General features: G+C 44.2%; 2 protein-coding genes across 6 annotated transcripts; one reads left to right on the forward strand and one right to left on the reverse strand.

The window, feature by feature from the left end:
• The first annotated feature begins 123 nt into the window (after positions 1–123).
• On the forward strand, positions 124–21929 carry LOC129854286 (ubiquitin carboxyl-terminal hydrolase 47-like). 5 transcript variants are annotated; one of them, XM_055921168.1, is made up of 29 exons: positions 124–414; positions 4874–5068; positions 5713–5826; positions 5975–6128; positions 7868–7964; positions 8073–8218; positions 8421–8500; positions 8810–8830; positions 10763–10912; positions 11172–11267; positions 11416–11568; positions 11813–11989; positions 12142–12273; positions 12449–12525; positions 12962–13017; positions 13221–13333; positions 13452–13559; positions 13796–14003; positions 14114–14229; positions 14389–14508; positions 14647–15457; positions 17835–18010; positions 18196–18276; positions 18474–18589; positions 19114–19232; positions 19543–19673; positions 19978–20025; positions 20144–20274; positions 20369–21929. In XM_055921168.1, the coding sequence occupies exons 1-29, from the start codon at positions 370–372 to the stop codon at positions 20541–20543; spliced, it is 4146 nt and encodes a 1381-aa protein (XP_055777143.1). In that variant the 5' UTR covers positions 124–369; the 3' UTR covers positions 20544–21929. The 5 variants fall into 5 exon arrangements, with proteins under 5 accessions (XP_055777143.1, XP_055777144.1, XP_055777146.1 ...); XM_055921169.1 differs by having other exon boundaries at positions 8813–8830; XM_055921170.1 differs by having other exon boundaries at positions 125–414; positions 11813–11971.
• Positions 21930–22050: 121 nt separating this feature from the next.
• LOC129854288 (dickkopf-related protein 3-like) lies at positions 22051–27411 on the reverse strand. Its single transcript, XM_055921174.1, has 8 exons — positions 27119–27411; positions 26642–26945; positions 26169–26294; positions 25895–25975; positions 24519–24611; positions 23590–23734; positions 23018–23174; positions 22051–22845 (listed from the first exon to the last, which is right to left on the reverse strand). Exons 2-8 carry the CDS (start codon positions 26846–26848, stop codon positions 22758–22760), a joined length of 897 nt encoding a protein of 298 aa, XP_055777149.1. The 5' UTR covers positions 26849–26945; positions 27119–27411; the 3' UTR covers positions 22051–22757.
• Positions 27412–27717: the final 306 nt, after the last annotated feature.

Genomic DNA, 27717 nt, shown 5'->3' on the forward strand with positions numbered 1-27717 from the left:
GGTATGATACAACATCCTGCTGAAACAAGGTTCGTATTGCTCTGTTGTTGAATGGACCAAAAGAGAAACAAAGTACGTAGGTTATCAGTGACATCAGAGATGTTTAAGGATGTGACGATGATACCTTCTCTGAAATCTCGGAAACTGAAGGCTGTCCATTTCTTCCCCATTGATAGCTGTGCGTTTGTGCTTAGGTGGTGTAACAGAAAGAAACTATCCGATATAATTTTCATACGAGTTTTTATTAGTTTCAGTTTAGTTGTATAGACCCTCGGGTTGAAAAAACACAAATTATGTTTTTGTTCACCGTCGTAAAGTTTTCCCGTTGACATCGAGCTCGGGTAGATGGCTGTATAAATTGTCACACAAATGGAAATGGTGCCCAGCGAAGAGAACCAGCTCGTACCGAAAGAGGTGAGATTATCATAGCCAGTTACAGAACGGGTTTCTGGCAACAACGGGCCCCTAGTAATCATCCTTATGACAGTCAATGATACAAGCAACTTTTTAGAAGTTAGCACAGAAAAGTAGTTGGTGGCATTATCTGCTGACGCGTAAAACCGCAATGACCGAGTTGGCTAACTAACGTTAGCTTTCATCTAGCTAGTTAGCAAAGATTGCTAGCATGCTAACCTTAGCTAGCTACTGTTGCTTTAAGCCCGATTGTTTCGCTCAAAACGGCGTAGTAACGTTTAACTAGGAAACGGGTGGACAACAGAGGTAGCCAGCTAGCTACATGGAAAATAAAAACAATTGTAGAGTATTATTTGAAAATGTTTTGTTGTTGTTGGCTAGCTTTATCATAATGTCGTTAGACATTGCCTTGAGGTGCTGGTAACGTTAACTTGTAACTGGCTAGCTTGTCAAAGCAAAGGCAAACTAGCCAGCTGGACGGTGTTGTTGATGACTAGCTACCTTGCTAGTTTCAGATCGGGTAAACAAAAGAGTCCTTATTGCAGTCAACGTTAGCTAGCCAGTTAGCGAGACCTAGTCAGCTGGTTATCTATTTTTCTAAACATCAGTCTCAAATGACAACATTTTGGTTTCATCGCTAACGTTAATTAACTATGATATATCTTATACAAAAATGTTGCTATTAGTTAGCTGTGATAATATTAGATGTTCAGTGTAACTTAACTAGCTAACGTTAACTAGTAATACTCCAATACCCTCCTTTGCGTCATACAATTAGGTCTAACTGTTAATAGTTAACAATCTAAACGTTTTTGTGTCAGTACCTCCTTATTTACATTTCATAGGGTAGTTTTTGTATCCACAATTTCCACACGAAGATTTATTGTAGCTAATCCGGCCACTGTTTTGGCTGAGTTTGCTGAACTATAGTGCCAGGGGCTGTAGTCAGTGAACTACCTGCTTTCATTGCAATCAGAAATAATTATATTGCCTTTTGACATTGTGTTAATGGCTTTCCCACCTTTTGCAAATTATACTATAATCATCACACAATCCAAATCTTATATTAATTTAGAAATGTGAATCCTTCTAGCTAAGAAATAACATAATTGCAGATCAAGGATCAAGACAAGGAGCGTTGAGCCTCTGTTTAGGCAGGTATTAGGGCTGAGACTGGAATTTTGGCCTCAGTAGGATAATACAATTCTTTAAAATGAAATTGACTCTAGTTTTAATCTGCTCTGGACAGCCGCTCTCAATAATCAATTGTTCCCGGTGCTGAAGGTCCAAGCTGCTGTGCTCAGCGACACCTTGATCGGTCCTCTCTCCATCCCCCTAATCATGCGGCTGAACCCATTATTTCAGCTCTATGCAGGGCTCCACGGCCAAACACTGAAGACAATCTCCAACCCTACGCACATCGCTGCCTGCATGTCACTCTGCATTTGAGCATGGCTAGAACTCATTTTTCAGTTGGATGTCTTGTGTAAAATAATGGAGAATCGGTTTCGTTATCCATTAACTAAGCAAGATAACTATTCTTTCATTTTTCTCAATTGAAAATGGAACAGGTTAGGCGACTTGAAATAGTTTTTTTGACAGCACCAAAACTCAGTTTAAAGATCGTGTTGTTGTCCAACCAATGAAGGTAGTCAGTATTTGAATCAGTAGCTTCACATTAGTCACTTCAGCCTACTGTTGCGTTGTCCAGAGGGAACTGGTTGGTTTAAACTTTGCAGAGCCACCTGCTAGCTTCTGTTAAAGCGCTTGACAGAAGTTGTGTGCAGTGGGATGAGTCAGCGGGTGGAGGGTGTTTTCGGCCTCTGAGGTTAGACTTCGTTCTCAATTGGGCATATGCACACCTACTTGTTGTATTGTTATAACATGTCCCTGTTTCATCAAGTACAACAAGGTCTTCAAGTCTATTTTATTCTCTAAGTTGTGTAGGCTAGCTTCTCACGCTCATATAATTTCCTCTGTGGTGGTGGCTATTGCCTTTGCGTAGCTCCATTGCGGGAGCAGGCTTTCCTAGGAGATAACAGGACATTAATACTGTGTAAGGGCTATTGTATTTACGTTCATTGTCATGTTTGTTTTTCCTTGATTTGGTAACTTAACAGTTTCAGACATTTCATAAAATGTCCCTAGTATGGTTCCTCTTTCAGGGAAATGTTAACTGTTTGTCAAATGTGCAAATGCATGGTAATGCAATGTAATTCCCATGGCAACTCAGGTTAGGCCTAAATGTTCTTTTGAAAACCTGCTTGGGGATTTGGTTTACAAGCCCACTCTTACTTTCCCTTCATGCAATGTTCAGTTCTCGAGAAACAACATGCATAGAAAAGTTTCAGTATTTGTTTCAGGAAGTCATTAGACCTCAGGTGCTACTGTAAAACCAGGAAGCAAAGATCCACTTTTTTTTCCTACCATATTGTCATCTTGATTGAAGAAAAATGTTTATCTTACAGACTGGACTGACTTGAAAAGGAGACTGAAGTTCTGCTGAAATTCAGGGTTTTCTGCCAGCCAGTGACTATAGACCAGGTTGTTCTCTCACCCTCTGAAGGCTCATCAAAATAGTTAGTGTTGCTGTAGGCCTACTGATGCTGGGTGTTTGTTTGCTGTAATTTTCCCTGTTGGCAGGAAGATGTTTTTCGGTGTCACCTGACTGGATCAATAATGATTTAACAGAAATCCAGACTAATAACTCGGTTTTAGATAAGTAATAATTCTACTGTGTTTGTCGCTTAGATTCTCATATCTGTTCTGTGTAGTGCGATTGTCTGGGCTCTGTAGCACCTACGGCTGCATGTCAGCACCTTGCAACATTATCTGTGATTAAAAATACCCCTAATCTGATAATTCACTCGTGTGTGTTGACATCTGCGGCTTGTTTGTATCATCGGCCTGACAGATTTTGCCAAGATCACCAGCTTTACATAGTTACTTTAGGATGGTCACTTGTTCTGTATGTGGTTTTAATAATACCTACAGTATATTACTGGTGGTCTTTAGAAGTGAATTGAAAGCGTGCCTTTCCCAGTTCGTCTGAGCCGGTGTGCTTGTGGATACATAGAGAAGCTCTAGCATGTTGCGTAACTGTTTCCCTTCTCGGTAACAGCTGTTTGCACTGTTTTAATCTTATGTGTTTTTCACCCCTCCTCCCCATGTGTCATTAGGGTATGTTTTGGAGTTGCAGGCAGAGTATTTTCGATGAGATGAAGAAGAGGTTTTCTCAGGTAGTCCCTCCTAGTGGAGTGACTGTGTGCAGCTTACTGTGTGGGGTTAGCTGATGACTGCATGGAGCCTCCGGTTTTTGCGGTCCTGAATGTTTAGCCAACCTACTACCAGCTGGTCACTGTGCCTAGACCATAACAAAATAGTAACTTAGAACAGAGGCCTGATTGAGTGAGGGCCAGTTTTGTTAACCAAAATGGCAGTAACACAGGCTATGCATGTAGCTTAAATAAACTGACCATAGGAATTTTTGTTTGGGCGATGACCCATTTTAATCCTTTAGGAAAATACAAAAGGTTCTTGGATTAGGAAAACATTTGACAAATGCCAACACACCACACACATGGATTAGAGTTGTGGACAATTAAAGGTCACAATAAGCACTGACCATGTAATGGTGCTGATAGACTTTTTTAAGCTAGTGTTATTGCTCAAGCCTCACTGGAACAGTTGTTTTGAGCTCATGTAGTCACACAAACACCACTATGTCTTGGACACGTTTCTCTTGCATCATTCCTGGAAGGTTTGCTTCGGGGAAAATAGTCTGATACACTGTAGTAGACATTGCTGAATAACTAACCCATCATTTCCTAAATAGCATGGACAAAGCCAGACTGAATAGAAACAATGAAGGTCTATAGTGTGTGATGGTGTGAGGCTCTCACTAGACAGGCAGATTGTAAACCAGACTAGCCCTATAGATTCAATGTATGCATGAGGAGGCTCATCTTGATCTATCATTGCATGTTATGGTTTTTGATCACTTGAATACTGTCATCCCGTCCCTTGAGTTACTTAACTAGATTTTTTTCAGTTTCCTTACTTATCGAGGAATTTTGGGCACTGTCTGATAGTTTGGTGGCATGGCTCTGTTCCAGTCTCTGTAATGTTTCTCCCTCTCTAGGTGTGGTCTACTATTTTAATCTGCATCTTCCAAGAACTTGATGCCATGTCCACACCGTAGGTCATATAATAGTAATCCAGCATTGCAACACCCGCCTCCTCTAGTTTCTTGTCTGGTTCGTTCGCCTGTTATGACATTCATGTGTGAGTATGAGAATGCCCTAACCACTGACTGTAGTCAAATCGCTCGGCTCAGTGAATGCATGCAAATAAGCTGCTGATAATGTTTTGTTTTAATATTTTGTCATGAAGTAGAAAACTGAATGGAGGTGTGTGTGATCTGCGCTCAAGGTGTTTGTATGTGTCCTGTATCCTACAGATAGAGAATGCCGCAGAGGAGCCCAGAGTGCTGTGCATAGTCCAGGACACTACCAATGCTAAGACGGTCAACGAGAGGCTCACCCTCAACCTGCCAGCCTCCACTACCCTCTCCAAACTCTTTGAGGATGTGGCCCACAAGGCGAGCTATGTGAACGGCACCTTTGACCTGGCATGGGGCAAGTCCGGGGACATGGTGAGTCTGTGTTACGTTATGATCCCAGGTCCCTTCATTGGATCCTGGTTGGGGGGGCTTACAAAGACCAAACTCCTCCAACACGTCCGTCGTTGTTTACTCCTCCTCCACACATGGCTACACTGTCTATTGTACGTCAGCTGTTCTACTGAGCTGCACTCACTGACCAACGGCTTGAAATGGTGCTGTTTGGATCCTCCCCATAGGGTGTAAATGGCTTTGCTCGAATGTACGCCAGTCTATATCTTTCCTGTCCCTGAAGTAATCTGAGGCTGGAGTTATCTCACGAGTAGGGCAGTGGATTAAGCTCTATTTCCACTGCTGGCTACTCTCCCCTACCCCTCCCTCCCTCTCCTCCAGCCAACATTACAGGAGTAAACACTGCTGCTTCATAGCATGCTCCACCAGATGGTCCTAAAAGCTCATCTTTTGATTGATCAACATGGGGAGGATTCTCCTTCTGAATTCAATGGGAACCAATTTGATTTGACAGGTTGATTATGTTGGGTTGTATTGTGGGGATCTACTGATATTTTTCAATCTCAAATCCTAGTTTTATTTTGTTTGCGTCTGCAATTATCTTTTCATGCTCAGACCTGCCTGTCCAAACTGAAGGGTGTCTTTCTTTTTCTGTTCTCCCCTAGGGGTCGCTGGATCCCAGCAGTGAGATGTCCCTCACTGAGTCTGGGTTTGAGCCCGGGAAGAGGAACTTCCTCCAGCTCACAGACAAGGACGGAGAACAGCCTCAGATTGCGTCGGTGAGTGTGGAAGATAAAAATAATAGTTAATGGTTTATATGAATACCAGCATCCCTAGGGCGTTCCCCTGGAGGAGGGATTGACATGCAGTTCGTTCTTGGTAGACTAGTGGTACCTATAAGCTGACGCTTAATTCTCCTTTGTGTAGGATGAGTCGGGGACAGCGGGCAGCAGTGGTCTGGATGACAGCTCCCAGGAGCGCTTCATCGGCCCGCTGCCCAGAGACGGCACGGTGGGCTGCAGCAGCGACTACAGCAGCCCCAGCTACTCCTACTCCTCCATCCTCAACAAATCTGACACAGGTACACCCTCTGTCAACAGCATAGACTTGACCTCACTTCCTTTTACGTAACCCCCCTGACTGCTCACTTCATGAAGCAGATGCTAAGCTACAGGACTGTTTTGCTGGCACAGACTGGAATATGTTCCAGGATTCTTCCGATGGCATTGAGGAGTACGCCACATCAGTCACTGGCTTCATCAATAAGTGCATCGACGACGTCGTCCCCACAGTGACTGTACGTACATACCACAACCAGAAGCCATTGATGACAGGCAAAATCCACACTAAGCTAAAGGGTAGAGCTGCCGCTATCAAGGAGCGGGACTATAACCCGGAAGCTTATAAGAAATCCCGCTATACCCTCTGACGAACCATCAAAGTGTCATTTCAGGACTAAGATTGAATCGTACTACACCGGCTCCGACGCTCGTCGGATGTGGCAGAGCTTGCAAACTATTAGACTACAAAAGGAAGCACAGCCGCGAGCTACCCAGTGACACAAGCCTACCAGATGAGCTAAATTACTTCTATGCTCCCGTCGAGGCAAGTAACACCGAAACATGCATGAGAACATCAGCTATTCCGGAAGAGTGATCACGCTCTCCGTAGCTGATGTAAGACCTTCAAACAGGTCAACATTCACAAGGTCGCAGGGCCAGACAGATTACCAGGACGTGTACTCTGAGCAGGCGCTGACCAACTGGCAAGTGCCTTCACTGACATTTTCAGCCTCTCCCTGACTGAGTCTGTAATACCAACATGTTTCAAGCAGACCACCATAGTCCCTGTGCCCAAGAACACTAAGGTAACCTGCCTAAATGACTACCGACCCGTAGCACTCACGTCTGTAGCCATGAAGTGCTTTGAAAGGCTGGTCATGGCTCACATCAACACTATTATCCCAGAAACCCTAGACCATTCCAATTTGCATACCACCGCAACAGATCCATAGATGATGCAATCTCTATTGCACTTCACACTGCCCTTCCCCACCTAGACAAAAGGAACACCAATGTGAGAATGCTATTAATTGACTACAGCTCAGCGTTCAACACCTTAGTGCCCTCAAAGCTCATCACTAAGCTAAGGATTTGGCATGGGTCCTCAGATCCTCAAAAGGTTCTACAGCTGCACCATTGAGAGCATCCTGACTGGTTGCATCACTGCCAGGTATGGCAACTGCTTGGCCTCCGACCAGAAGGCACTTCAGAGGGTAGTGCGTACGGCCCAGTATATCACTGGGGCCAAGCTTCCTGCCATCCAGGACCTCTATACGAGGCGGTGTCAGAGGAAGGCCCTAAAAATGGTCAGACTCCAGCCACCCTAGTCATAGACTGTTCTCTCTGCTACCGCACTGCACGTGGTACCGAAGCGCCAAGTCTAGGTCCAAAAGACTTAACAGCTTCTACCCCAAGCCATAAGACTCCTGAATAGCTAATCAAATGGCTACCCAGACTATTTGCTCCCCCCCCCCCCCCCCCTTATGCTGCTGCTACTCTGTTTATCTCTGCACAGTCACTAACTATACCTACACGTACATATATTACCTCGACTAACCGTAGCCCCTGCGCATTGACTCTGTACCAGTACCCCCTGTATATAGCCTCGCTATTGTTATTTTACTGCTGCTTTTTAATTATTTGTTTTATTTTTTACTTATCTGCATTGTTGGTTAAGGGCTTGTGAGTCAGCATTCCACTATAAGGTATTTGGTGCATCAAATAAAATTTGATTTCATGTCTTTCTCCCCCTCTGCAGGATATGTGGGTTTGGTGAACCAGGCCATGACCTGCTATTTGAACAGCCTTCTACAAACTCTGTTTATGACCCCGGAGTTTAGAAATGCACTGTACAAGTAAGTACCTGTTCTCATGAAGCGCTTTGTATTGTTTTACTAAATTACTGTATTTAATGAGAAGAGTTGTCCTAAAGCTATTTTCTACTTGTCCACTGTTCCCTCCAGCTGGGAATTTGAGGAGTCCGAGGAAGACCCGGTCACCAGCATCCCTTACCAGCTACAGAGGCTGTTTTTGCTGCTGCAGACCAGTAAGAAGAGGGCCATCGAGACCACCGACGTGACTCGCAGCTTCGGCTGGGACAGCAGCGAAGGTGGGCTGTCACACTGCTACTTCTAGACAGCCTCCCCGTAACCAGGAGGAGCCCAGGCTCAACCTCTCCTGATGTTTTGATAAAGGAACTGGAAGAGTGTGGTGGAAGGGGTACTTGTTTGTTTTGTCACACAGTTCACTGTGTCTTAACTGTTCTGTGTGTGTTTTCTCTTCTGTGGTGTCTGCGTATCTGTGTTTTGTAGCCTGGCAGCAGCATGACGTCCAGGAGCTCTGTAGGGTCATGTTTGATGCCCTGGAGCAGAAATGGAAGCAGACAGAGCAGGTATGAAAGAAATGTGAACCCTGCCACTTGTCTAAACACTAAATCAGGGAGCCAATGAGGGGCTTCCCACAGGCCCAGATCAAAGGGCCATCTGTGGGAAGGGGAGAAAGTGCCAGTAAGGCTGAGGGTTTGCTTTTTCTGATCTCAGGAGTTTGGTATAAACCGTATACACTTAATTCACTGTGGATAGAAGCACTAGGCTCGTGCACGTGAGCTCCTGCGTTTAGCTGTTTTTGTAAAGAATGCTCTGCATTATCATTGTGGTTAAGCAAAGTCCCATTTTGATATTTGCTATATTTGTGTCCCCAGCAGCAGTTTTCTCCACTTACGGTACTTATTTGAACTTCTATTATTGTTTTCTTCAACTGTTTGTTTGATTTTATTTGGCATTTAACAAATTACATATTATATGCATACAAAAAATGTGCTTGGGATTAGAAAATAAAGTCAGATCTTTCTGTGGTCCCTATTTTTGGGGGGGGGTTGTTGATATACTCTGAGTGTACAGAACATTAAGAATGCCTTCCTAATATTGAGTTGCACCCCCTTTTACCCTCAGAACAGCCTCAATTAATTGGGTCATGGACTCTACAAGTTGTCAAAATCATTCCACAGGGATGCTGGCCCATGTTGACTCCAATGTTTCCCACAGTTGTCAAGTTGGCTGGCTGTCCCTGGGTGGTGGACCATTCTTGATACACATGAGAAACTGTTGTGTGAAAAACGCAGCAGCATTGCAGTTCTTGAAATAAATCTGTGCACCTAGTACCATACCTCATTCGACGGCACTTACATTTATTGTCTTGCCTATCACCCTCTGTGCGCACACACACAGTCCATGTCTCAAGGCTTAAAAATCCTTCTGCTACCAGTCTCCTCCCCTTCATCTACACTGATTCTGAAGAAGTTGATTTCACAAGTGACATCAATAAGGGATCATAGCTTTCACCTGGTCAGGGAAAGAGCAGATGTTCTTAATGTTTTGTACACTCAGGGTAGAAACATTCCAGATATACAGACATGAAAATGTTTTCTACTTTTAAATCATTAGCCAACTTTTAACATTTTATTTGATGTTATTGTTGCTGTGATAGTTCCACTCAACAGTGCTGGGATATAAAAAAGGGTTCTTACCAGATATACTCTTACATTTAACACGGTGATTTTGAATCTCTGGCACAGGTATTATGGTGGTGGGCATCTCTAACAAAATAAACAATTGGATAGGTACATAAGGACTGAGTCAGTGATAATTATGTGGACCTTACCAGACCAAGTTCAATTAATACAAGTCATTTTTACACACACAGCCAGCCTAGCTGCTTAAAATGCTGGACCTCCAGATGAGTACGAGGGCCGGTAGAGTTAAAATAAAATTCTAACAAGCTTGTTTCAGCTGGTCTGTGGCTTATGCTTTAGAATCAAACGTTTTTAAGTACTAAATTGTTTAGTTTGTGACTGTTGGTGAACCATGATGAGCACACAATCAGTGACACTGAACTAGCTTACCTGCCAGACTCTTCAGGGTGTCAATGTCAAGCCATTTTGAGGTCTGGCAAAGAATTACATTTTGGGGTTTATTTTTGTTAAACATAATCTCATAGGTCCGGTACCTATCACCTTGGGTGTGAATTTTATGTTTTTGGTGTAACCTCTGAGTTGCCCACTTTGACACTAAAACCAGGGAACCTTGCAAGCGTTACTCTGGAACCAAATAAGATGGATTCTGTTTTTCTAAGATGCAGAGAAAGTTTGTCTGAAAGCCATTTAGGAATATTGGATAACTCTGCACTAAGGATCTCTTCTACTGAGGCTTTGTTCTTTTGGGACACCAATTGAGAAGTGTAATCCGCATACAAAAACAATTTACAAGAGCAGGCTGATTTCACATCGTTAATGTACAGTAGGAAGAGCAGTGGACCAAGGACGCTCCCCTGCGGGAACCCACTGCTAATCTCCAGTTTTCCATTAACATCCAGCACTTGGACCAATTGGTCTCTACCTGTTAAATAGGGTCTTATGCAGTCAATAGGCCTGCTGTTGCCGTCACATATTTAGTGAAATGTGGTGACTCTTGGAGAGGAGCCAGGTCATTGTCTTTGGGGAGTTTACGTTATTATTGAGCTGGCATAGAGTTGAAGTTGTGTGAGTAGTAGGTACTGTGTGAGCAGTGAAGAGCATGTTTCAGAGTTCTGAGAGATACATGTGTGTGAGTGTTGTGACTGCTTGGGCCTGACTCCCTCGTGTTGTGTCCCCCCTCAGGCTGACCTGATTAACCAGCTGTACCAGGGGAAGCTGAAGGACTATGTGCGCTGTCTGGAGTGTGGCTATGAGAGCTGGAGGATCGACACCTACCTGGACATCCCTCTGGTCATCAGACCCTTTGGGGCCAGCCAGGCTTATGGCAGCGTGGTGCGTGTCTCTGCCGCCATCTCTTATGTCTCCACCCTTTTTCATGACTATAGAAGTATTCATCCAAGTATGTGAAGAGATCAAAGCTATGATGGTCATTTATATGTTCACCCCGCAGACACTGAAGTCCAGACCCTGCTGTATGCTCCTGCATTTTCCTAAGACTTTTAATAGTAAGACAGTGTAAGACAGTGTAATGTGACGTAGATGTGGTCAGAGTTGTTACTGATACAGTGCCTTTGTGACCTAACTGAAACAGGAGGAGGCTCTGCAGGCCTTCGTCCAGCCAGAGACTCTGGACGGGGCCAACCAGTATTTCTGTGAGCGCTGCAAGAAAAAATGTGACGCCCGTAAGGTGAGTATACAGACTAGTGATCTTGTTGATGTTAAGACCACACTTGCCTTTGGGTCATGGGAGAACTGATTGGGGAGGATGTTGAGTGAAGGTCGTCATTGGTCTGGCCATTTGTTTCTGACCCATGCCCTTTGCCCTCCCTCCACAGGGGCTGAGGTTTCTGCACTTTCCCTACCTGTTGACTTTGCAGCTGAAGCGTTTTGACTTTGACTACTCCACTATGCACCGCATCAAACTCAACGACCGCATGTCCTTCCCTGAGGAGCTGGACATGGGTCCTTTCATCGACGTGGAGGACGAGGTGAGACACACCAGCCAAGTGTGACCTCCTATGTGTTTTATACTCTAGATAGAATAATGATATCAGGCCCGGGGTGGAATAGTGCCAGGCCTTCAGGTCCACTCAAATTAGATTTTCGATTATGTTTCATGTATTAGTCATTTCAATGTCATTAATTCATGAGTGTTACTGATACCTGAACTCTGTCTGCTTTCTCTCTCTTTCCATCCTGCTCTTTGTTTTTGATCAATGCCCGCTCTCATAGAAATCTCCTCAAACGGAGAGCTGCACTGACAGCGGGGCAGAGAATGAAGGCAGTTGCCACAGTGACCAGATGAGCAACGACTTCTCGGCGGACGACGGTGTGGATGAGGGCATCTGCCTGGACAGTGCCAGCAGTACTGAGAGGGCCCTGAAGCCAAAGGTACCCAGCCTCAACACTGTATGTAATACCACACAAACCGTCCTTACACTCTAGCACCCGTACTCCCTGTGTCTTGTAGCCCATCCTGGTCTGTTTGCATGTAGTGCAATCTGCTGCCATTAGATTTAATTGTTAGCTAATTGTCTTTCCTGCCCCTGTCTCGTCTCCAGAGTTCATTGACCTTTGAGCTGTTCTCGGTCATGGTCCATTCGGGCAGCGCTGCAGGTGGCCACTACTATGCCTGCATTAAGTCCTTCAGCGATGGCCAGTGGTACAGTTTCAACGACCAACACGTCAGCAAGGTTATTCTCAGTCTTCAAATAACTTATGTTTACTATGCATGTAATACTAGACAAAACAACTCGACCTACACTTCAAATAGACTTAAGAAATTGACGCCTGTCATTGTAACATTCTATTGACAGTTGTCAGAAACACAATATTGGTTGTCCTGTGTGTGTGTGTGTGTCCTTATAGATCACCCAGGAAGACATCAGGAAAACGTATGGAGGGTCCTCTGGGAGCAGAGGCTATTACTCCAGTGCCTTTGCCAGGTCAGTGGAGCTCCTGTCTCTTTCAATCTCTGGATTGATCTGAAATCAATATGTCCCTGAACACATCTCACTCCCATGCCTGGCTCTCCCCTCTCACAATCTCATTGTATGTACCTACTAATGCATGCCTACATGGCCAGAACATTACCAGCATCTGTTCACTTTCCACTCCACACACCGCAACGTTCAATACCAGAGAAGGCTTTAATGGGGATGAACCGGGGCTTTTTTACTTAGTCCTACATTTTATTCAAGTCTCCCTGGGAGAAAAACAAGAGGGTGGTTATTCAGGCTAGGACAAAGCCCTGTTGATAACTGAGCTTTTATGTAATGCACTGTTCTTTCATGTGTTTGGAAAGGAAGATGGAACTCTATTTGGCTACTCATTTTCCTTTTCTCCATTTGCATTTAATAAGATGTTTTTCTGTTCCAACAGCTCTACGAATGCGTATATGCTGATTTATAGGTTGAAAGACCCCTCTAGGAATGCAAGTAAGGGAAACGTATTAATCAAGTCTAGTTCCATTATCAAGTTTGCTTTTAAATGTCTAAAATTACTGTTAAACTGTATAAAGTTAAATATGTGGGTATAACAATCCTAGTAGGTTTTACTGTCTTAGTCTATCTCAATGACTTGGACCCCCAGTTAGTTATGGTGATCTCTTGACTGATGGGCCGTGTTGTTACCACTGCAGAGTATCTGGATTGTGATGACTTCCCTGAGCACATAAAGCATCTGGTCCAGAGGGAGAAGGAGTCTGAGGAGCAGGAGAAAAGACAGAGGGAGATCGAGCGTAATACCTGCAAGGTACATCCTCCTCCTGTGGACTTTCCCATGGGCACCGGTGTCGGTCATTTGACTGAATGTTCTTCTGTTGTTTTTCACGGGTTGTATTGTTGTTAATTTCTCTGTATTTCTCTGTCAGATCAAGCTGTTCTGCATGCATCCGGTGAAGATGATGGCTATGATGGAGAACAAGCTGGATGTGCACAAGGACAAGACGCTCAGAGAGGCAACAGAGATGGCTTACAAGGTACGTCAGAGTGGAAGCTAAACGTGGAGGAAAGCATTGAAAGCTAATCTCACTCAGCAGCTGCAGTGCATACCAGCCAGCGGTCGGTGTCAGAATAGAGAGTGGTCCAAAGATAGACATAGTTCTAAGATTAAAAGGGGGGTCGCAATGGCCAAGAGAAGCCTCAAAACATTCTCTTATGTGTCTATTAGCAATTGGATGTGTGTGTGTCTTTGGCCACCCATTCTGCCCCCTAGCTCATGGAACTGGATGGGGCGGTCCCGCTGGACTGCTGTCGTCTGGTCAAGTACGATGAGTTCCATGAGTACCTGGAGCGCTCGTACGAGGGCGAGGACGACACCCCCATGGGGCTGCTGCTGGGCGGGGTCAAGTCGTCCTACATGTTTGACCTGCTGCTGGAGACCCGCAGACCAGAACAAGTCTTCCAGCCATACAAACCCGGAGGTCAGTAAAACATATTCAAGACTTAAAATATAATACTATAACTAGCAACTCTTTTAGCCTTTTCGGAAGTGAGTTGTGTGTGTGTGACTGGTTGGTGTGTGTCTCTGTAGAGGTGATGGTGAAGGTTCACGTGGTGGATCTGAAGACTCACACTATCACCCCTCCTGTCAGCATCAGGGCCTATCTAAACCAGTCAATCACTGAGTTCAAGCAGCTCATTGCACAGGTAAACTAGTTCAGACACTCCTCTTTAATTCTTCCTTTGTATCAGGCTGGATTAGACTGTATTAGATAGTCTATACTTGTAAGACCATAAAATCTGCCAGTATTTGTTTTGGGATCTGTGGTGAAGTATCTCTCCTGTGTGTGTATTGTTTGTTGACAGACCACAGAGCTCTCAGCCGAAACCATGCGTGTCGTCCTGGAGCGCTGCTATAATGACCTTCGGCTTCTCTACGTGCCCAACAAGACACTGAAAGCAGAGGGTTTCTTCAGGAGTAACAAGGTCGCATTTCACTTTATTATTGTCCTTTCCAGCTTGGGTCTGCTGTGTTTAATGTTGTGTATCTGTAAACATTTTTAACAGTGCTTTGATCTCAGATGTAACACAAACCTAATTTGTCCATTCTCTGGTTTCTCTTAGGTTTTTGTGGAAAGCTCTGAATCCCCAGATCACCAGGTCACCTTCACTGATTCCCTCTTGTGGAAACTGCTGGATCGCCATGGGAACACAATCCGCCTGTTTGTCTCGCTGCCTGTGCAATCCCCCGGCACCAACAGAACTATTTGCCAAAAAGTTGGTGGCGACACTGAGGAGTGCTCTGAGGGGTCAAAGGGCAACAGGAATTCTGTAGAGGCCATCCTGGAGGAGAGCACAGAGAAGCTGAAAAACCTGTCCCTCCAGCAGCAGCAGGGCTCCAGTACCAGTGACAGCCAGAAGAGCTCAGACACCAGCGACTTCGAGCACATCGAGTCCCCCTCACCCTCTCAGGAACCAGACTCCTCCTCTGTATCTGCTGTCGTTGCAGTCGACAACCGAGAGCTGGAGAACCGGATCCGGGCGGCCAGCGGGGGAAGCGGCGGGGGGGCCTACTCTGACCCGGAAACCCAGTTCCCTGGGGAGGAGCGCTCAGACTCTGAGGTGAACAACGACCGCAGCACGAGCTCAGTGGACAGTGACATCCTGAGCTCCAGCCACAGCAGTGACACGCTGTGCAACGCCGACAGCGGCCCCATCCAGCTGGCCAATGGCCTGGACTCACACAGCATCACCAGCAGCCGCCGCTCCAAGGCCAACGAGGGCAAGAAAGAGACGTGGGACACAGCCGAGGAGGACAGTGGCACGGACAGCGAGTATGACGAGAATGGGAAGAGCAAGACGGAATCCTATTACCTCTACTTCAGAGCAGAACCATATGCACAGGAGGATGGTTCTGGGGAAGGAGGCCAGAAATGTACGTCTTCTCTCTGTATGATGATGATGATGATTCTGTACTCAGCAGTGATTTCGATTGTACAAAGTGTTTCTCAACTTTTTCTGTAATGGGGCTTGGTAAACTGGCCTCCCCTAACCCATTCACATCTGTAATGGAAATGTATCATTTCCTTTGGTAGACATGTTCTCTGAAATTACTGATGGACAAATCTGAAGAGTTTGTCTATAATGTGAGTTTTTGATATTGTACTATATTTAGTCTTTGAACACGTGGGGTTACTGTTTTTTACACATTTCATTAATCAAGTCCTGTAAATACATGTTCAAATGATCAAATCTTAATATTTTTTGGTATATATAGTGTGTGTAGGAGATATCTCTATCTAAAGAAATCCATTAACTCCTAGAGTATAAGCAAATCCAATGCAGGTCAATGGAGAGTGAGGCCTGTTAAAACATTCAATCAATCAAATGTATTTATAAAGCCCTTCTTACATCAGCTGATGTCACAAAGTGCTGTACAGAAACCCAGCCTAAAACCCCAAACAGCAAGCAATGCAGGTGTAGAAGCACGGTGGCTAGGAAAAACTCCCTAGAAAGACCAGAACCTAAGAAGAAACCTAGAGGTAGCAGGCTATGGGGGGTGGCCAGTCCTCTTCTGGCTGTGCTGGGTGGAGATTATAACAGGACATGGCCAAGAGTTCAAATGTTCATAGATGACCAGCAGGGGCAAATAATAATCACACTGGTTGTCGAAGGTGCAACAGGTCAGCACCTCAGGAGTAAATGTCAGTTGGCTTTTCATAGCCGATCCTTCAGAGTATCTCTACCGCTCCTGCTGTCTTTAAACAGCAGGTCTGGGACAGGTAGTACGTCCGGTGAACAGGTCATGGTTCCATAGCCGCAGGCAGAACAGTTGAAACTGGAGCAGCAGCACGGCCAGGTGGACTGGGGACAGCAAGAAGTCATCAGGCCAGCGGGGGAAGCGGCATGGTCCTAGGGCTCAGGTCCTCCAAAAGAGAGAGAATTAGAGAGAGCATACTTATATTCACACAGGATAAGACAGGATAAATACTCCAGATATAACAGACTGACCCTAGCCCCCCGACACATAAACTACTACAGCATAAATACTGGAGGCTGAGACAGGAGGGGTCGGGAGACACTGTGGCTCCGTCCGACGATACCCCCGGACAGGGCCGAACAGGCAGGATATAACCCCACCCACTTTGCCAAAGCACAGCCCCCACACCCTAGAGGGATATGTTCAACCACCAACTTACCATCCTGAGACAAGGCTGAGTATAGCCCACAAAGATTTCCGCCACGGCGCAAACCAAGGGGAGGCGCCAACCCGGACAGGAAGATCATGTCAGTGACTCAACCCACTCAAGTGACGCACCCCTCCCTCTTTCTCTCACAATCTCACGTGTGTACACACCACAGACATTCACACACTTGCACACCCATGCGCCCGCTCAAACAGCTGGTGGGAAAGCCCAACTGTTCTAAATGTATTTACAAATGCAGGTCTTTGAAGCTAATCTTGTTTAGTCTGATGTCCTAACTGGTTTATTCGAAAGTTTAGTTTGTGGGAACTGTAAAATTGTTATTTTGTAAATAAGTGTGGGTCGTTCATATGAATTGAATAACTTTTTTTACAGCACCATTTTGATTTGAACGACACCTTGCATACATGTTTGTCCATGGTAGAAGAGGTGAGAAAGTGCTCAAAGACGGTTTCCACACCCCACCCTACCATGAGACATCCATGGACACCCACATGTGCGTATGTCTGCGGTATGTGTGTACAAGTGCTTGTGAGAGAGAGGGAGAATGATGTAGCAGGCCTCACTCTCCATTGACTTACATTGGATTTGCTTGTGCTGTAACGTAAGATTTGAAGATGTTTAAGATCTGAGAGAGGGAGAACGCTGTAAAATGACTCTCTCCATTAAATCAGCGTGTATTGTATATACTCTAGGCGGTGGGTGTTGACAACAAAAAACCAGCAACACATGTCCAAAGACTAAATATAGCACGATACAGAAACGGCTGTAGTTCACAAACATCGAGTTGAGTCATGAGTCATATTTCTGCTTAAATAACAATACTATATGCTTTTAAACAATTTATTTCTGAAATGTATTTCAAAATGCATATGCTGAAGTCATTTTTAAAGATTTTTATTTCATTTAAATTATAAAATGTGAATGGGTCAATTTAAGATAAGCACTCATGTCATCTGACAGACCAGTGAGCAACACCTTGGGGGTTAAGAAACACTGGTTTCGATGCTCTTAGAACAAAATCCACATGTAGTATTTAATTGCTGTTATATGATTAGTTTGTTCCAACTAATTGAAACATATGTTTTGGTGCTGTTTGCCTGTCAGGTGTACTGGTCAACGTGGATAAGAGGATAACTCTGTCAGCGTTCAAACAGAACCTGGAGCCTTTCGTGGGGGTCACCTCTACCCAGTTCAAAGTGTTCCGCGTCTACGCCAACAACCAGGAGTTTGAGAGTGTACGGCTCAACGAGACCCTCTCCTCCTTCTCTGACGACAACAAGGTCCGTAGCGTCTCACTATCTGCCCCTTTCAAAACATCATGACTCTTCTCAAAAGATAATAGTGTGTGTGTTTGTTTGTAAAATAATATATATATATTTATATATATAGATATGTATATAGATAGATATATGTATATAGATAGATATCTATCTGATCCATGACGCTTCTCTTGGTCTTCTTACAGATAACCATTCGATTAGGCAGAGCACTGAAGAAGGGCGAATATCGGGTGAAAGTGTACCAGCTACTAGTGAATGATGCAGAGGTAAGGACCGGGATGAGCTGATGTTTCTTCACACACACAAGTGATTGTTATTCTGTGTTTTGCAATTTCCTCACTTAACAGCAGTCTGTAGGTGTGTCACTGATGGATTTGTCACCAGGGTGTATTATGTGACAGTTGTATATATCATTGTGTTTCATGCTAAAGTGTGTGTGTGTGTGTGTGTCTCTCCTCCCCAGCCCTGTAAGTTCCTTGTGGACACAGTGTTTGCTAAGGGCATGACTGTGAAACAGTCCAAAGAGGAGCTAATGCCTCAGCTGAAAGACCAATGCAAGCTGGACCTCAACATCGACAAGTGAGTTCCACCTTACACATTTAAAAACATGTACAGTCAAGTAACTCTAATCTGCATAATCTAAGAAGATCTATGTACACAATCCAATGCACACGATTGTATGGGCACACATCCAACCATACATCAAATATTATACACTTGTATCCCTTATCTACATATTTTCTTATGAAAGCATTTGTTGTCACCGGCTAAAGGTCCCACAAAGGTCCCACAGTTGTCGTTGTGGTGATACAATCAGAATGTCAAAGTCTCTAGTAATTTACCAGACTTAAGTGCCTTGCTCAAAGGCACATCAACAGATTTTTCACCTAGTCAGCTCAGGGATTCAAACCAGTGGCCTTTCGGTTACTGGCCAAATGCTCTTAACCGTTAGGCTACCTACTACAGATCCTCTCACTTCAAAATATCATGGGCACCTTTGTCCTCTTATGGATGGGTACTGTGAGTGACCTTTTAAAGCACTGACTCACAGCTGATGCTTATTGCTAGAAGTGGTGTTGAATCCTAATTGTGTGTGGGGTCAGGTTCCGTCTCAGGAAGAAGACGTGGAAGAACCCAGGGACAGTGTTTCTGGACTACCACGTCTACGAGGAGGACATCAACATCTCCAGTAACTGGGAGGTCTTTCTGGAGGTTCTAGATGGTAATACTGGTTTGCTATTGTTTCGACTACTCTCTTCAGAGCCATTGTAAATCGCCTCATGGTCATCATAGCCTGAATAGGGACAAACTTACACTAAAATATATTACAGCTTTTATATCAAACGCCTATATTAGGTCACGTAAAAATGGTTTTAGAGGAGGATTTAACATAATTACTTCTGTAAAAGGAAAAAACCCTGTAGAACTGAATTGTCTCTCTGAATGAATATCACTTGTTAGAGAGCGAAAGAGAGGCAGACAGAGACAGTGTGCTCAGCCAGCCCCAACCCTCCTCTCCTGCCCCTTTCCAGGACCGGAGAAGATGAAGTCCATGTCCCAGCTGGCTGTGCTGACCCGCCGCTGGACCCCCGCCCAGATGAAGCTGGAGCCCTTCCAGGAGGTGGTTCTGGAGAGCAGCAGTGTGGAGGAACTCAAGGAAAAGGTGTGTGCGTATTCACGTACTGAATGTGGTGCCAGGCCTTGTACATGTCTGAGGCCACATACACACTGGATTGCAAGGCAGCACTGTGGGATTGTCTTATCCACTAAGTGCTGCTCCCAGCAACATCACTGGGTCTGATGCACCACTTGGGTGTAGTGAGATGCACTGTAACTTTTCACATCACAGTATATAACATCAGCCTCTAGGCTTTGAGATGCATAAGTAGATGTTGCAAGGTAAATTATAGGGCATGCTAAATTAATATTAAAAGGCCATTTGTGACATCAATTCTCTCTCTCTCCAGCTCAGTGAAATAAGTGGTATTCCTCTTGAAAACCTGGAGTTTGCCAAGGTAGGTAAACCCTTTTTGACAATAAGGATTTATTTTTTGCTCTTGCATTGATTCACTCCACTTAATTTCCTGAAATGTTTCCCAGTTTACTGACTGGCGTCCTGATTGTCTCCTGCAGGGGCGCGGAACATTTCCTTGTGATATCTCGGTATTGGAGATCCATCAGGATCTGGACTGGAACCCTAAAGTGTCCACTCTGAATGTGTGGCCTCTGTACATCTGTGATGATGGTGCTGTGGTCTTCTACAGGTAAACCCCTCATGTTCAGGGAAAACTGCAGATATTTGGTTTAATATAGGTATATTCTGCAGAAAGTCTCACAGCTTGTGCTCTGGGGTTTCAGGGACAGCACAGAGGAGCCAATGGAACAGTCTGAAGACGAACGCAATGAGCTGATGAAGAAGGAGAGCAGCCGCCTGCTGAAGACTGGCCACCGGGTCAGTTACTCACCTCGTAAGGAGAAGGCCCTTAAGATCTACCTGGATGGGGGCCCGGTCAAGGACCCGGGGCAGGACTGAGGCCCTTCTGAGGCCCGTCCCAGTTAGCTGGTTGGCCTACCTGCCGCAGTGTAGCTTGGCCCGGCCAGGGGACCCTGTCTGGCGTGGGGCCCCACGTTGACTCGACGACGTCACCAGAGCAGTGTGGCTCACACGCCCTCTTTCGTCCTCCCATCTGAGCTCTAGGGGAAAGAGTGGCTCAGAATTCATATTGTGCACTATAGTTTATTGTACTGTGAAGTTTAAAGGGAAGTGCAAAAGCTATTCAATAAAAAAAATACTATACAGACAAATCAATTTAATGGAAATGTTCCAGACATGGGTGCACGATCAGAGTAGAGCTGTGTAGCCAGAGGGAAAGACAAGTCTGTGTTTCCTCTCCTCTCTTCTCCACAACACTTTATTTCTCATCTCCCTCTAGCACTTGGTTTCTCGCTCTCCCCTGTTAGGCAGACTAGCAAGAGACTACCTGACCCATCTGTGTACATGTACCTGGTTCAAATTCTCCACATTTGATATTTCACCAGGCTAGAGCGATGCTTGTCCCACCCACCCACTTTGGAGACTGTGAGTATAAAGCCAAGAGTGTCCACGACAACAAACTCACTTTGTGTTCTTCCAGTTTCTTTGTCTTCTTTAATCCAAACTGCAGTTTATCATCCTTGGCAAATTGATACGTAGTTCACACTCAACATTTGAATGACCTCTGTTTTCTCTGATTCTATAGTGGTCATTTTTTTAATTTTCTGACGTTTCTGCTGTTTTCCCAGAATGCCACAGTGTACATCACTGTGGAAACTCCTCTTACTGCTGCTCCACCCCCTACGCTTTATGTCATTTCCTCCTGATTCACTGATACGTGTTATTCTTCCAATTACCAAGGAAATGGCAACTAGACCACCATGTAGACTACGTTAAGGTGCTCATCATTTTGTTCAATGTAAATTATTTTGATGTTATTGTGAGTGACCTCTGGCACACATTAAAAACATTTTGTCTGTATTTAACCTTATGTTAATTTAGAAACATGTTCATTTCCTCTGTCGTTTTTATTTCTGCACGATGTGAATGTTGTGCGTGTCTGTCGAGGCCACGTGCATGCTGATTGCTTGAGAGGCGGGAGCCCTCAGTGGTTTTGGGAGATGGTTGCGTGGTGGTTGTGGCAATATATAACTGCTGCTGCTTCTCATAGACTGAGACCAGAGGGCATAGCTGACAGGACCAGCTGACTGGGTATCCACGCTGCAGGGCCCAGCAGAGATCCTCTGGGCTTCTAATGCTGCCTGCCACAAGCTGTTCACAGTAGAAATGCCAATAAAATAATGTGTTTCTTTGTTTTGAGGTTTAAATCTTGTGTGAACATAGTTAAGGTGATTTTAGAATGAAATTAAAATGTTTTTTTCATAACTGCAGTATTCTGTTATTGTAAATTTAAGTATTTTGAATCCCTACTTTACCAATGCTGCATTTATATGTATTGAACATGGTATACATATAAGAATATTTACATCTCAAGAATAGACAGCTACATTTTCAAAGCCTTTTATTTTCTTATGAGCAAAAGTTGTGCAAGCTGCATGTGTCTGGGTTATAGTTTCCATTACCAAGTTGTGAGCATGATGAGCCGACCCACCATATTTTCTGTCAAAGTGCTCCATATATTCAGAAATGTCATCTGTCCTTGTTTAAACCACTATTTAAAACAAAAAACAGGACTAAGCAAGCTACTTCACATGTATACAGTGCATTGCGTTTATTCTTTCTTCATCCCTAACTTGATGTAATTCCTTTGAGTAAAGGGCCTCAATGGTGCATCTCCAGCAAACTCCATCCTCAGGGTAGGCACATAAGTGAGACATCAGAGAGCAGGAAGGGGTATGTTTAAGTACATATTTGTTAAAACACGAACTGTTATTGCGGTATTGGAGTGTAGTCATCATACACACTACCTTTTGAACAGCGTAAACGTCTAGGAATTGGGAATTTCCCAAAAATGTCAATTCCATCTAATACATGGTGTTATGCACTATGCAACATCTAGAGCTTTGGTTAACTTCGAGCAGATAGAGAAAAACTGCAATGGCTTGAATAAACAATGACAAGCGTATAGATGGAAGAATTTTACATGTAAGCCTTTTGAGACGGTGAGCAACTTCATTTTCTAGGCTGAAATCACTGGAGACCCCTCTATCTGATTGTCTACAGGCCTGAAAGGGTTGAGCTGCATGGTTACTCCTAGACAATATAGTCAATTTCTGAATAAAGTGTGTCTGTCAGGTCCTCTTCACTCGAGTTCTGTCTTTTCAGACACAGGGAGCCTCGGCTGTCAAAGAGATGAGGAAATATCAATTTGTAGCATCATACTGGGTCAACAGCATTTTGAGTGATAGCTATGGCTTTCGTCTACCAAGTGTTCTTGCAAAAAAATGTAATGACTTATGCCTTAATTTCAATTGAATATAAATGTTGCAGGTTTGCAGCACATAGACTCTTACCCGAGGTGTTGGCACTGGAGGTCCCCAGCACAGGGGCAGTGTTCCCTTGGTCCCTGGCCCTCTATGTCCCAGGACAGCAGCTCCATAAGGTGGTTGGAGGAGCCATGACAGCGCTCACGCTCTATTGGCTTGGCCATGCACACAGGGAACAGCAGGGCTGACCACAAGGTAAGGGGAGAGAGATAATAGGGACAAAGGTAAGTGACATTACTACAGAAACTTTAATACAGGCGTACAGTATATGGACAGTGCTTGGAGGGGAAAGCAAGTTATGGGCTTTCACATGATCACTTAACTATCTGAAACTTCAATGCACCCTGCCTCACTTGCCTTTGTGACTCTCATAATTGGCTAATTACATTGAGAACAGAGACTTTGTGGTATCGCAATTTGAAACCTTGCTTTTTTTGGATGTCAAAGCAATCCCTGTACGTTTTTATCTGGCTGAGTCAAAGCCAAATGAAAGGAGCCCATTTCACTCTCCACAGATGATGTTAATTTCATGTAGAATGACTCATGGTGTATAATTTAGCAGAGGAATTATGTTCTGTGTGTGGCCTTGTGGCCTGTACCTTTATGGAAAGCACAGCAGAGGTCTGGGCTGCAGTCGTTCTGGTATTGGCAGATGCTGCCAGCTTCCCCCTTAGTGGCGTTCTGGCTGCACTGGCCCCACACACACAGCTGTCCTGTACAGCACTCCTCATTCTTTTTGCAGGGCTGGAACACACACACACATTGACAAACTGTTAGATGACATGCATGGCATCATATAAGCCCCATGGTCATGGAATGGCATGACTGGTCTCGTGTAACTCTCATAAGCTCTCTAGGTGCAGCAAATTCCTGCTACTTGTGCAAGCTGAACCAATATTGGGATCTAATTAATAGTGTGCTGCTTGACATATGACTGTGTTTTCCTGTGCAGGACATTCACACAGGCCTTATCAACTAGGAAGAACTATTCTCAGCATACCTTTGACTTTGAATGCAAGTGAGTATCTACAGTATGTGGATGGATTTCCACTCTGCCCTGCCAAAAACATGGGTCTTAAATTCAATTAAATTGCTTGTATCTGTAGAGTAGGCTCTCTCATTACCTCTCATCCTGCTCCTCTCTTTGTCCTCGGATAGAGGGGGAGAGAGGTGGAGCTCTTATTCAATCTGACACATGCTTTGATACGCAGCCAAGAGGAGAGAAGCTCTCCCCCATGATACACTCCAGTTACACTTGTGGCAACACTGCAATGCAGTAACAATGCAGAAGCAGCTGCATCATATTGTTTAAGCAATCTGCTGCTCAGTGATTGCTGTGTGTGTGCATGTGTGCACTTAGGCACTGTTACAAAAACTAGAGATGGTCTGAAGTAGTACGTAATAGGAACTAAGAAGGAGTCAATGTCCCCTGGGAAATATAGGTCTGCATAAATACATTCTAGATGGGTTCAGTGTCAGGGTTTGTCAAATGTGTGTGGCACTGTTAATAACAATAAAATTGACCTACCACGTCGAGGGCTTTGCAGGTTAAACACTTGGATCGGTGCGGCTCATACCGGCAATATTTCCCTTTCTCACAGTCCTCGTCAATGATACACTCCTGTGAGGTAAGGGAAGAGGGGACATTCAAGACACACCCTCCTTCACGGATACACCTGCAGAGGGTCGCTATAAGGTACCAAAGCCGTCCACAATCCAGAGGTTTTCACTAGAAAACAGATTGTACTGGTAAAATTGGCTAAATCAAACATGTTAGTCTTGAAGAGAAATTCAGAGGTTGTAGCCATGTACTATTACAAACTTCTTTACAAAAGTTACTTTAAAATAACTTCAAAGTACATTTTTGAGGATGTGATACGTTGTTGCACGATCTCCTCCAATATTTATCTGTGCCTAAAGTGACCTGAATAAAATGGACCTGCTGTTGAAACTGGGACAAAGGGCTACTTGTCCCAAATGTTTAAGTAAACATCCAATTCCCTCTCACTTTTCTCTCTACCACATATCCTACGGAAAAGACTGGCAGGAATAGCACGCTCTGAGACTGTCAATTATTTTAACTAAATATTAAAACCTGTAACTGCAATAAAGAAAATGCATGTTAAATGTACATGATGTTACGAAAATGACTACACACAATGTTTACCAAAAGCACCCGAATCAAATGATACAGACATTTCACTGTTATTGTTCAAAACTATCCAGCTAGATATTGTGACTAAAACCCCCAAAACAAATAACTAAAAACCCCTCAGACTTTGGCTGATAAGATGGATTGAGCACTTCTTGCACTGTGTCCTGGTCAGAGGCCTGTTATAGCAGTAATCTAGTGTCTGTCTCCAAAGACCTACTGTGTACTGGTCAAAGACATGCACTCACGCACATACCTGGCTTGATCGATCTGTTTGATTATTTTGCTATTATCTTGCCTGATCAACCGCCTCATCATGGCTGAGACGTGGCTGCCATATATAATTAATGTACAGACAGGATGCAGCTCTGAAAAGAGCTTATCAACCAGCCATCATCCTGCACATGTCACTCTGCCTGGATAAGACATAGCTTTAGCCTGGCTTATAGAGAATGAGACAGCACAGTTGAAACTGGAGAGGCGTACAGAGCATGGGGAAAGTGAAATGAGACGCCCAAACATGACAGCAGCTGTGGCCGCATGCAGAGCAGCACAGAAAGAGGAAACACAGCCCATGACTTGATGAATCTTTCATGAATTGTGACTTGCATTAAGGATGGAATTGTTTTCATCTTATGCCCACTGTCTTTATTAAACACAAAACACCAGTTAGTTATAGTGTTATTGTGGATAATGTTTTTTTTTCTGTTGTAAATCATGGAGGGTAATTCCAAAGATTGTTGTTCACTCACATGATTAATACTATTTTCCTTGCCACTGGACTGGATAACTGTTCTGGTGATGAGGGTCTCTTCTGTTCTGTTGTCTGTCTCCTAAAGAGAGACACATTTCCAGTTTGGATCACTTCTGTAGGATTTCTGCAATTTTGCTTTCAGTCTTCATAACAAATGTGGGATGCCAAAATAATACTACCATACAGTATTACAATTCATAATAGCATTTCAGCATCCTAGTTTTGAATGGAATACAGTATAATAATACATTTGCGTATGACTACTACTGTACCTTGTGTACTGTCTCTATGGTGTGGATGGGTTGGTTTTCAACCACACTCTCAGAAGTGCTTTCGTTGTGGTAATTTGAGGGAAGGTTATTGGGATGCAAGCTGGACTTGGAACTCTCATTGTCCATCTAAAGAGGTTTGATGCAAAAGATCAATGTTGCATTGAGGTCACCACAGTTTCTTCGACACATTGTGCATGTTAAGATTGACTTCGACTCATCTCAACCCACATGCGAACTGTTTTTATTAGTCTCATAAAGATTTATGTCTCAAGTTAAACTTGGTTGCTTTAACAAAAAAGTTTCAGATCAACTAAAATTATCTAATAAGACTGTACTGCACTAATATCTGTTGCATTTTACATAACATTAAAAATCATACAAATGAAAGGGGTGCTATGGGACATAATAGGCTCATTGATTTGTTATCAAAGCTCTGCAAATATACATCTGAGTAGACCTAACCATTAACCGACCTGGTGCACCGCGTCCTCCAGTTTATTATGCGTGTCCTCCATCAGTTGCTCTACCTCCTCAAACATGTCGTTTAATGGCGTGTGTCCTTGTGCCATATTATCCTCAATGATCTGGTTGATGTCCAAATCCAGGGGCCTGGCAGATTCAGGAAGGAGGATGCCATGGATAGACGTCAGGCTCAGGGTTAGAAGAGAGAAATACAACATCCTTGCTGCTGCACGAAAAGGCACCAGAATGAATTGGGTTCTTTGGACGACGTCTCAGCGCATTGGGTGTGTGCGGTGATGCTGCTGCTGGGGAACTCTGTCGGAAGAGGGGGTGTGTGTGTGAGGGGGGGGGGTAGACTATATTACCTTATGCATGTATTTATATTTTGAGAAAGATGTAGTTTATTTTGCCCCAAGTTATACTACGACTGTAGGCTTTAGCCTAATCGACAGGTGCAAGTCAAAGTGGTACGTTTTCGATGCTCTTACCTTTCATAGCGGCGCCAGTGGCGAGCCTATTCTGGGCCAGCAGCAGCAGGCTGTGGGAGGATGCGGCCAATGGAGTAGGGACCGTAGCACACCGCAAAGAGTAGACTTGCCTAGAGCCTTTGTTGACGTTGGAACATCTAATGTAGACCACCGTCAGTGTTGACAACGACTCTTTATTTTGACTCTTCAATTAGACGTTTATAATTCACTTGTTAATATGTTTCCCAATCATTAGGCCTAGTTACAATGTATTCCAGTTGTGATAATTAGATACACAGGAATAGAGTCTGCTGTGACTGTATTTAAACGTGGATGCATAATATGGCTCTGTCGCATGTTTTCTCCCATTTACCACTAGATGGCCTCATTTGCATGGAAATTATTTTCAGTAGCCTAGTTTATAGGTTTATGGTTATGACACCATTACTGCTAGACGTTTGCGTTAAACGCCCACCCTCCACCACGAGCAACCACCCGACTAAGTAACCATCTTATGTAACCATACCAAACATAAACATATTATGCTAATTTGAGTGTCCTGGATTTAGCATTACTATGTTAAGTCTAGTCTGAGACCAGGCTGTTTAGAGCGGTCACTC

Source organism: Salvelinus fontinalis, chromosome 4, assembly GCF_029448725.1.
Source record: "Salvelinus fontinalis isolate EN_2023a chromosome 4, ASM2944872v1, whole genome shotgun sequence".
NCBI lineage: Eukaryota > Metazoa > Chordata > Actinopteri > Salmoniformes > Salmonidae > Salvelinus > Salvelinus fontinalis.